The sequence below is a fragment of the Perca fluviatilis genome, chromosome 12 (genome assembly GCF_010015445.1).
Source record: "Perca fluviatilis chromosome 12, GENO_Pfluv_1.0, whole genome shotgun sequence".
In the NCBI taxonomy this organism is placed as follows: Eukaryota; Metazoa; Chordata; class Actinopteri; order Perciformes; family Percidae; genus Perca; species Perca fluviatilis.
Window position 1 is genome coordinate 37,773,290 of NC_053123.1, and position 11,899 is coordinate 37,785,188.

The following is an 11,899-nucleotide window of genomic DNA, read 5'->3' on the forward strand; positions in this document are numbered from 1 at the left end:
GCCTTCATCTCCACTGTCTCCTGGGGATCCAGGCTACAACCCCCGTCCCTCTGCAGACGACCAAGTCCATGTTCTGGTTTGTGTGCTTTCTGCTGACTCAGCAGAAATTACAGACTCAGTTCTGAAGAAGATGGCCGACATCAGAGAGGCAGCCAGTGAGCTGGGTAAGCAGGTTAACTTGATCTCTAGTCAGGGGTCAGACTCCAACACTCAAACATGAGTTCAGCACTTTAACACTGAGTCCATAATCAATCATTTATCATAGATTGATACAGCCCATAATACAAAGATCAGGACTAAAAAACTAAAATAATGTTCAGGTTTCAGATCAGATTTAAGCTTTTTCCTGATATAAGTTTGCATTTTTACTGAGAGATTTTTTAGACGTTTATAGTTTTTTTTACAAAGTAAAAACTCTTCTTTTTGTTTGTTGTATTTTATGAACAGAATCTTCCTGAAAAAGCTATAAAGTGTGCTGGACTGAGTGTGTTTCGGATCTGCGTCCCAGTAGTGGCAAGAGGCCCCACATTGATTCAGCCTGTCCTGAAACTAAAAAGGATCTGAAGAATGTGTACAAGAGCCAGCAGCTGAAGCAAAAGGTGAGTTTCTGTCTTTCTGAGTCTGTACAGAAATATAACCTCATGTGTTTTAACTTTGTAGTCCAAATATTTTAAGTACTATATATGAGCACAGAAACCCTCATAACTCCCATTGTTTAACACTCAGGTGAAAGACTTCAGCGCAGCAGTGGGAGTCCCAGAGAACTACATCTTTCCTGTGAAGAACTACAGTGATGAAACCGACATCAATGATGATGTCAACACTCTGATCCTGAGTGCACTGAGACAAATGATCAACCTTGGAGACAACTTCAGTGAGAAATTAATCTAAATATTAAAAGAAGTGAGTCTGGGATGTTCAGTTATAATCTGTTGGCAGGTCTCTTTGACAGTTAATGTCTGTATTTGATGAAGACTGTTGTCTCTATAAGACAGCTGGGATCTGATCCTAGTTACCAACACATACATGTAATTGCATGTTTGCATGTTTGTGATAAATAAATTCTGTGGCTTGCAGTCAGTGTGCATGTGTTATTATTTTCATCAACAACTTGTTACTTGAATGTATGAAAGGAATTACTAGGTGTGCATGGCCTCATACACGGCTGTAATAACTCAGGATTTACTAATTTCCTTCTCCATAACAACATTATCTTATTTAAACAAAATAAATGATCACATTACATTACTACTCATAATCATATACCGTCTCTAGCAATTTACATAAATACATAATGAGAGCAACGTTCCTAGTGCCTTAAAGCCTGCTATAAAGCCTGCTATAACCCATGTTTATACATCTGGTGACAAACAGGTTAGTAGTTAGTCGACCTATCAGCATCCTACCAGCCAGGTGGACCTGGTTCTCCAGGGGGAATGTGCACATGGAGTCAAAACCAGGGATGTTGCTGGTGGTGAAGAAACTGATATTTTTCAGGTGGACCTGGTTATATTTTGGCCTGGTAGAAAAATCACATGTTCCCCAATGTCAACAATATGCCCAAACAGCAAACATGACATTATTTTACATCTCATTTAGCTTACAGTTGCTACATATGTCAGAGGTCGCACGCCTCTGGAGCAACTCGGTGTGCTTTGCTCAGGGACACATTGGTTGATGTATCGCAGTGGGAATAAAAACTGAAATTCTATTTTCCCCTTTTACAGGGGCACAATATGTGTGTATGTGTATATGTGTGTGTGTATATGTGTGTGTGTGTGTGTGTGTGTGTGTGTGTGTGTGTGTGTGTGTGTGTGTGTGTGTGCGTGTGTATGTGTCCCTGTCATCTCTTCTTTAAAGTGATTTGCCTCGGTGAAAGGTGCAAAACATAAACAAACAAACATTAAACATTAATGTGAAATAAAACTATAAACACATAAACATATATACTGTACGTACAGAATAACTGTTTCATAAGAGAAAAGAGGCTGAATGTGATGAGTGCATGTTTTAAATAAAAAGCATCTAAACTAGCGTTCTGTCTGTTTCAGGTGATTTCTGATCATCATTATGAACCATGACCCAGTTCCAGATAATAACTTTAATCTGGTTCATCCTGAGTTGTCTCTGGGTCTGACTCTTCCAATGTGTCCGGCCCTTTAAATCTGTCTTTGGAAATAAAAATGAGCTTCTGATTGTTTTTATGAGTCAAAAGGAAGCTGCCAGAAGTTTACCAGTGATGTCATGGTGCCCTCTGCTGGACTCACGGTCAAACTGTTCGGTTACACTTTACTTGAAGTTTTCTACATAAGAGTGACATGACACTGTCATGAATGTGTCATAAAACATTATAAACAAGTCATAAATGTTTATAACATAACGCTTTTTTAGTAAGTGTCATTCGGTTTTGTCATGACAAGTTATGGTTAGGGTTAGAGTTAGGGTTAGGGTTCATGTGTCATGACAGTGTCATGTCACTCTTATGTAGAAAACTTCAAGTGAAGTGTCACCAACTGTTCTCTTTTCTCTCAATGGAAGAAAAGAGCTGAACATATTGGAAGATCTTTACAGTTTTTTACAATTGCTTACACACTAAAATTAAAACTTTCCCACAAGTAGCAAAACCTTACACTCAAGAAGCAAAAAACTGGCCTAGATTTGCACAACTGTAAGCACATTGTCAGCTTCACACTTTTTGCAAAATATTACACACAGTGATTGCAAAACACTAAACACACTTGTATGCATTTGACACAGAAATTTATCATGATGTCATTTCCTTGCAATTTCAAAGCAAAGGCTTTCAAATGAACACGCACATTAATCAATTGGTTAAACACAGCCACCAGGTATGCAAACACATGATGGCTTAATTATAGACACACCAATCAGGTGTAGGATTCCCTTAGGGTACAGATTTGATCATTGGCAAATTATCAAAGATGTTTTATCAATATTAATAAAGTTATGAATATGGTTATTAATAACTTTATCAAATCGACAAACAATCAAAACGGGGCACCACCCTGCTAGTCAGGGACCAATAATCAAACTGTGGATCAGTCTCATTTCTGTGTTAATCCTTTCAAAAGGAAATAAAGGAAGGGGTGAATCCAAGCACGGACCTGATCGACCAGCGATTATTACAACAAGTACACAAATAATCACAAGCAACTGCTAATTAAGTATAATAAGATTTATTAACGTCACAATTATCAGTAGCTAAACAATAATCTTTCAATAATAAACTCACATATCTTTTACCATATCACAACCAAAACAAAGCAAAAACAAAGCAGCATGTGTCATGGACACGTCTGTGTGTGTGTGTGTGTGTGGGTGTGTGTGTGTGTGTGTGTGTGTGTGTGTGTGTGTGTGTGTGTGTGTGTGTGTGAGCCGGGAGGAGGGGGTGTCAAATTGTATTCCTAACACAAAAGCCAAACTGGCTACTCCTGTGAGCTGCACAAAACTATTTAGCCTCAAGAGGGCGGTAGTGGTGCTGCGTGCACGGGGAGGAGCTGAAGAAGCCGAGGGGGTTGCTAGGCAACGCGAATGCTTAGCCTAGTATGCTAGGTCATGTGTTAGATCTGTACAAGGTGATGCCGACTCCACGTGTGAAGCTAGCCTACCGCGTTAGCTCGGGAGATACGCGGCTAGCCTGTGTCGTGTGTGTGTGTGTGTTAGTAAGAGGAGAACGAGAAGAAGTGAAGAAAAGAGGCACTTTGATCTTAATTATCGATAATGACCTAGTTCCCCTCAGCCACTGTCCTACAGACTGAGAGTTTTGGTTTCGCTGAGGGAAACGTCACTTTAACCACTCCATTAGCTAACAGCTGATTTTCGCGATTCTATCGCAGACAGTAACTAAATTCCATGAAAGGAATGAATTAGCAGGTAGCGATTACAGTTATACCCAGCTATTTAAACACAACATAAATCAACGGTATAATTGATCGTTTATACATTCACAGCACAGATTAATAATCACATATGGACCAGTACATGATTAAATCAGATCACATTAATGGCAACAAATGGTAGCGAACCCTTTGCTCATTAGTAAACACACTACTTATCTCTGCCCAGACGTCAGCCTTCTTCCGGTGTGTTCAGTCCGTTTATTCCTGTCCATCAATTCCCCAGAAATGAAACAGAACGACTCCCGGGCGCTCGTCAGCAACCACTGAGAAACTTCCCTCAAAAAAAAGGCAGCGAGGGGGGGGGGGAAGTTTGGTCGACTTTGAGAAGAAAAACGTTGTTTCCTTCTCACTGCAGTTATGAAAAACACTGGTGCGTTTTTCATAGGATCCTCCGAAATTAAATCCACTTTCTCCAGAAAATAGAAGTTGAGCACAAGCACTTGCGCGTCTCCTGTCAGCAACGGAGTTGCAAGTGAAGACGAAGATTTTCGTAGGGACAGGTTATTTATAGGTTAAGGCCCCCTGCTGTTTTTATGGTCCCGCTGAACCAATAGGAAGACTCGAAACTCTTGACAGGGTGAAAAACTACAGTTCTGTAGTCCTTTGACTTCCTGCCAGTTGTGAGGCGTTTCCCTTCTGGCTGGCACTTTCACATAGAGGTGTGAATTAACCAGGCTTTGAAGTTTACATACAGGCCAATTCCTTTGTCTTGGCCACATGTCCCCTTGTCTCTGAACACATGTGTGTCTTGTATCCAGAGGTCAGTTTAATCTGAGGCCTTTTGGTTAAAATCGGGTTTAACCAGACTCTTGGTCCCCAACACAGGTTTAAGCACTATATAAAATGCAGCAGGTAAGTTCACCTGCCTTCAACAAAAATGGAAGGAGTGAGAAGAAGACTGAGAGTGAGAGGGGGAATCCACATAGGAGGAGAAGGAGTTAGAGGAAGAGGAAGAGGCCCAACCAGAGGTAGAGGCCGAGGTGGAGGTAGAGGAAGAGGTAGAGGGAGAGGAAGACCTGAAGCCGGAGAATATGCTCAAAGAAGAAGAGGACCAAATTTATCAAATGAAAGTCGCGCAACACTAGTGGACCATGTTGTGAACCACGGACTGACGCTGAGGGAGGCTGGACTAAGAGTTAGCCAGATCTTAGTAGATATACAGCGGCATCTGTCATGAGGACATTTCAACAAGGAAACAGGTAAAAGAAAATCTGTCTACAGTTACAGTAATCAGCTGCTCATTGGATGCACCATATCAGCACTTTTGATACCCCTCCCTGTGACATTTGAGGATTGAGGGTCGAGAACGACAAGGAGGAAGGTGGGGGCCCATATTCACGCGAGGGTTTACAATCTCCGGCCCCAGGCTCAGGTACCCCTCATTGAGGCCCAGGATGACTCCCACAAGGAAATTAGATTTCCAGCAGCAGATTTTAGCAGCTTCCAAAACACTCTTTAAATAAAGAGTTATACAAAATACAGTATAGAAAACAAATACAGTATAAGAATAACAATAAACTTTTAGCTAAATATTTTTACAAAAAGTAAACAGACAGTAAACAACAATAAACTACAGATAAATAAAGATAGATATATAGTACTTTCTATGGTATTGTGTTATTATACACTTAATAAATAAATGTATATGGTTGTAGTTTTTCCTGTTTCCTTGTATATTATCTCGTGTATTTCTGTCTTCTCTGTGTTCATGTTCCATCCGTGTGTATGTTTCATGTTTCAGTTTCCTGTTTTATTTTGTAGTCTCTGTGTTTCTTGGTGTTTCCTGTTTTATTTTGTAGTCTCTGTGTTCCTTGGTAGCGTGTCTTGTTTGACTTCCTCCTGTGTGATTGGCTGCCTGATGTGTTCCACCTGTTCATCGTTAATTTCCCCCTGGGGATGAATAAAATTATTTGAAATGAACTGAATTGTTACCTCGTTACCTGCTGTATGTAGTCTCTGTGTTTTCTTAGGGTCCTATCTTGCACCCGGCAAAGCCCGACGCCAGTGTCTTTGCTAGTTTAAGACCAACGCAGTTGTCAGTTTCCCGCCCATGGGCGTGCTGGTCTTAGTCAGTTTTTGTATTGGACTATAGTCCCCTGGAGATAATGTTATGTAAATGTGTGTGTCATCCACATAACTATGGTATATATTTTGTTTTCTGAGCCAGTGAAAGCATGTAGATGTTAAACAGAAGAGGCCCCTGTATAGGTGTGTGTGTGTCCTGAACTAATCTTATATTAATCGAAAGGACATTTTCTATTTTAAGAAAACTTGGTGTACTTAATAATTAGACATTTTAATCATGAGATAATCTATCAAATATAAACCATATATATAGCATGTAATACACTTATAACTAGCAGGATGCTTTAATTTGATGACTGGCTCATTAATGATCAATCATTGTCTGACATTATTTATTTGTATTCAGTTTGTGGACTTTGTTTAATATCTTTCCACAGATGACATCAGTCTTTTCGTTTGCTTTGCTGCTCTGTTTGTCCAGCGGACTGTTGGCTGACTATGGAAGTACACTCAACCGGCAATTTCCACTGGATGCGGAACGTCTCCGCAACGTCTCCGGAACGTCGACGGAGTCATCAGGTTTCCATTAAAGTCAGTGTGTGTGTTTCCACAGACTGCAGAACGTCTGCGTCCCGACTCCGTCCCAGTTCCGTCAGTCCGCAGCCCTCCGCAGCAGATACGCAGAGCTTCTATTTTTGACGGACTCAGAGCTCCGCGGCAATTCAGCACACGGCAGATAGTGCGGGACAGGAAGTCGAGCATAGAAACAAAATAAATATCCAGTTCATTTTCAAAATAAAATACACCGTGCTCACGGCGGATCATATTTCCCTGAACTACACCTTGAAAAATTTTCTGTTATTTAAAATTCTCTCATACAAAGCTAAAGTTAGTAAACTTCCGAGAAGAAATCTGTTCTTTAATTAATTAAACAATGCTTGTTTCAATTTTAGTAATATTTGACACATTTCTGATGCTTTTGATGCTCACTTATTGAAGTACTGGATAATAATTTACGATAGCAGTGTTGTAAAGAGCTCACTGTGTTAGCTAGCATTAATGATATCCTCCAACTAAACTTTCACATATTTTAACACATGACCAAGCCACACAACATTTTAAACTACTAAAATTTGTTTGAATGTTCAAATTTGACACAAATTTATTTATTTTCATCTGCTATCTACTCCTTCATACATTCACCAAAAAACTCCATTCAAACTTGTTCCACATTTTTTATACATTCAGGGTAGTATTCAACTTTTAAATTAACACTTTTTATAATATTCAACCTTGTTTGAGACTAAGAGGAAATGCCCTTGTGACATTCTTACATCAGTGTGTATTGGATAAAATGATCAGACTCAGAGTGCAGGACCCAGCTGACAGATAGACAGCAGAAGCAAAGTTCTCTTTGGTTCTGTCATATTACGGTTCGGTAATAAGATGGTAATAGTGGGGTAACAGTGAGATAATAAAGAGGTAATATATAGGTAATAACATGTAATTACCAAAGTAATAACGTGGTAATACATCACAGTAATAAAATGTAATACTAGGTTAATTGAAAAGTGCCCGACTTCAATGCGCTGCGTAAAGCACAAAGGGTCTCAGAAAGTAACATAATTAATAACATAAAAGACTGCCTGAAAGTGCTTAATGAGTGCGGAGAAAATATTCCCAGATTTGTGTCGCACAATCTGGATGAGCTCCCTCCTGTTGGATTCGAGCATGTGGACGCATCTGCGCTGCTCAGCAGAGTACAGCAGCTGAGTAGGGAGGTAGCTGGTCTGAGAGTGACTCTGGAAACTCAGACAAAGGAGAATGAGAACACGAAGTTGGCCGCGGTGGCTGTGGAGCATCGATTGTCTGCTTTGGAAAGCGCGTACCACTAGGCCAAGTTTACGGAGACGCGGGTCAACAAGCCTACGAAGCGGCCCCTGTACTCCTGATGGAGATGGAGGCTGAAATGGCACCGGCGCGTTTAGCGTTGAGAGAGACGGGCCGCGAGGGTGAGACTACGAATGCTATACCACGGTCCCCGGAGTGGAGTACGTAGGGAGCTAGATTTGTTTCTTTATTACATGCGAGAAAATAAATGATCTGAGAGGAAAAAAAAAGTTTGAGAGCAAAAGTTATCACACTGATAGCAAAAAAGCATTTTATGAGAGAAAAAAAAATATTTGAGAAAAAAAGTTTTCATACCAACAGCAAAAAATAATAATATTTGAGACAAAAAAAAGTTTTGAGAGAAAGTATTTTCTCATAGAACATAAAAAAATATAAATTTGAAATTTTTTAAATTATTTCTGAGAAAAGAAAATCTCTCTCAAAATACATTTTTAAACTCTCAAATATATATTTGCTCTCGCTGTGAAAATAATGTCATGGGCGGGGCCACGTTCCTATTGGCCAGTCGGGTGAGCACCGTCTTGTCTTGGGAGTCGAACTGAATCATTACACTGGCTGAGCAAGCTCAGCATCACTGAAGATTAAACATTAAATAGGCTAACCCTAAATGTAAGCTAGTTTGCCATTACTGATGCGTTTGTCAGATTGACATGGACAAAGAATAGCACTCATATTCATGAATGTGTATTATATTATTAGCATGCTAATTGCTAGAAAAGCTAATCGCTAATTAGCCATCATGCTAGTTAAACTTGCAAACTCACATGGTTTGTACCATTTTTAAATCAAATGCCAAATGAATATGTTGATTTAGATAGTTTCACTCCTTATTTAGTGAGCTAGTTTCTACCTTTGCCCTTGCTAGCCTCAAAGCACCTGAAGAGTAACTGCTTGTTCATCATATACAACCTCCTGTACAACTTTCAGCTAGTCTGCATGGAAGGTGGCAACCCTATAGCCTAAAACGTTAGATAGTGATTGATATACCGTTTGAAAGTGTCCCACCTAGTTTTGTGTAAAATAGTCTTTGTATGGTTGTTGCACTAACGTTTAGCTACATTGCATGTGTAGCTTGCAAACTCAGCTACACAGGGTTTATTCTAAATATTTTTACCATCTAGCCGAGGTCTAGAGCTGACAAAGTAAATTGCAGATCTAGAACTAAGGCTGAATCTCAATTCTCATCTTACCTCTTCCCCTTTGTCTCACCCCTAGCCCTTGTCCCTCGAAACAGTAAGGGCTAGGGGTGAAAACATACCCCTATGAAATGAGACGCCACTTGGGTACATGATCATATATACTTAGGTCTGTTTGCAATCAATATTTCTATACACTGCATGGTGTGTTGTATATCTGTTTCAGTTATCACTGTTTTGAATGTCATTGATGTTCAGAAACACTTTTTGTTAACAAAAATGTCTTTATTTCCCAAAAAAATAAACATAACATGCAAAAACATTATAGAAAAATGTAGAGAACCATTATCAACTATTAGAACAATAACTTACATGTCACACTAAAAAAGGCACTCAAATGTATAAAACTAAAAGACACACAAGACCACAAACAAACAAAACTACAGCTATTCTGAAATTCCAGACCATAGTGTGATGCCTGTTGGCCAGTAACCTTTCCCTCCAACCCCATTTCTTTCATTAGTGTCCTGTATCTTTACCAACAACAATGTACAGGTACATGAACAGGAATGAATTACACATGATTACTGCTCGTTTTCAGCCAGAAAGTGGATCAGCTGCTGGGTTTCCTCCGGCGTCCCTGTGTGATACAAGACGGTATATGTAAAGCATGTGTCTCCAAAGCAAGTAGTGTTATGCACTGATATCAAACGAATTTCGCTGCTAATGGAGTTTAGTTAACAATGTAGACATGCATGCAGTCAAGGCAGAGAAATGCGGGATTGTTGTGCAAATCAGCAATGTAACGTTAACGTTAAGGTTAGCGTTAGCATAGCAAGCTAGCGATTTTTAAAAATGTTTCAGTTACAAATATAGTTGTAAATATCTATGTACAGGATTGTGTAGAGCACAAAACAAGACTGTCGTAATTTTTAAATCAATTCTTTAAGCCGAAAATACTTACATTTATGTGTCTCTCTGGTCGACCTGGCAGCCATTGTTCCTTGTTGCGCAATGTATCTGGATACCCCTGGCTGGCATTGCTCAGCCAGTGTAATGATTCAGTTCGACTCCCAAGACAAGACGGTGCTCACCCGACTGGCCAATAGGAACGTGGCCCCGCCCATGACATTATTTTCACAGCGGAACAAATCCGCACGAGAGCAAGAAATACGTCGAGCAAAGACTTAGGTTTTGAGAGCAAGAAGAAAACGTTTTGAGAGAAACACATTTTTTTTGAGAGAAAATGTTTTCACACTGATAGCAAAAATATATATTTGAGAGTTTAAAATGTATTTTGAGAGAGATTTTCTTTTCTCAGAAATAATTTAAAAATTTCAAATTTATATTTTTTATGTTCTATGAGAAAATACTTTCTCTCAAAACTTTTTTTTGTCTCAAATATTATTATCTTTTGCTGTTGGTATGAAAACTTTTTCTCTCAAATATTTTTTTTTCTCTCATAAAATGCTTTTTTGCTATCAGTGTGATAACTTTTGCTCTCAAACTTTTTTTTCCTCTCAGATCATTTATTTTCTCGCATGTAATAAAGAAACAAATCTAGCTCCATAAGTACGGTGGTAAAGAAAGGAAAATATAAGCAGCCAAGCTTTGTGACGCAGTCCAATGCAGCTGTGCAATCACGTCCAAGAAGGGAGCAGCGAAAGAAAATGGGAATAATCGGCACTGGAACTGAGAGAAATGTCCCCGTGATTAAGACCAAATTGGTGAGTGTCTTTGCCACTAGGTTTTCCCCTGAGCTAGACGCTGATCCTTTGTGCACTTATTTGTCTGGGAAACTGGACAAACCGGTGACTTGTAAGAAAATAGCGTCCACTAGCAACCGTTTTGGTTCGTTCCATGTGGTAGCGGAGTGTAAAGAAGTGGCCGAATTGTATGATACGCAACTCTGGCCTGCGGGGATATATGTACACCGGTACTACGAGGCTCGAAAATCGAGAGAGTATGTTAGCTTAGCCCAAATTGCCGGTGAGGATGGAAACAGCTCTGCACCTGGGGTTACATCAGGGCCTGTGGCTATCGAAGTGATCCACGAGGAGAGTGCTCGTGATTCTGCTTAATGGACAATGAATCTTACAATTGGATCATATAATGTCCGAGGATTACGTGTTGGGCATGACGAAGCCGACAAAGCTCGCAGTCTTGTTGTAAACAAGCTTTTAGAAACTTACGATATATTGTGTGTGCAGGAGACTTTCCTATCTAAACAGGACTTAGAAAAACTGAACTCCATACATGAAGACTTCTATGGGGCAGGGGAGTCTACCACAGACTGTAGTACCAGGATAATCCGTGGCAGAATTCCTGGAGGTGTTGCGGTGTTGTGGCGAAAAAAGATTAAAGTGGTCAGGCTGAACGTTGACTGGGCTATAGGGGTGGAATTCTGTTGTGAGGATAAAAAGTTTACAATATTGAACATATATACACCATATGAATGCGCTGATAATGAATTTGAGTACCTTAATAGGTTGGCCTATATTATGGCTTATATACAAGATAATGCTTCTAGCAGCACCTTTATTGTGGGGGATTTCAATGCGGATCTCTCTGATAATAGGTCCTTGTTTGCTACTCATTTAAAGGATTTTTGCTCAGAAAATATCCTTTCTCTGGCCAGTGAAGTACTTTTACCAAACGACAGCTACACTTACATTAGTGAGATACTACATCCTGGTTAGATCATTGTATATGTACCAGTGATGCTCATGATTCTATTGTATCCATTCGGATTAATTATGAATTTGCTATGTCGGATCATGTGCCTTTCTCCTTGGTGGTGAATGTGGGCAAAGTTCCATCTCTTAAGTGTGTGAGCAATGAAACGCAAGTTGAAAAAATTAAGTGGTCCAGTTTAACGACAGAGGACATTTGTACATATACTGCCCA

The 11,899-nt window shown here is 39.7% G+C and overlaps 1 protein-coding gene across 1 annotated transcript in view; it reads left to right on the forward strand.

Moving 5' to 3' along the window:
* Positions 1-1,076, forward strand: part of LOC120569491 (interferon-induced protein 44-like) — a 2,198-nt gene extending 1,122 nt beyond the window's left edge. Inside the window, exons 3-5 of the mRNA XM_039817349.1 lie at positions 1-195; positions 521-599; positions 727-1,076. The exon at positions 1-195 is cut by the window's left edge and continues 5 nt beyond it. Coding sequence (XP_039673283.1) covers positions 1-195; positions 521-599; positions 727-891 — 439 coding nt within the window. The 3' untranslated portion in view covers positions 892-1,076. The remainder of the gene's footprint in view (positions 196-520; positions 600-726) is intronic.
* Positions 1,077-11,899: the final 10,823 nt, after the last annotated feature.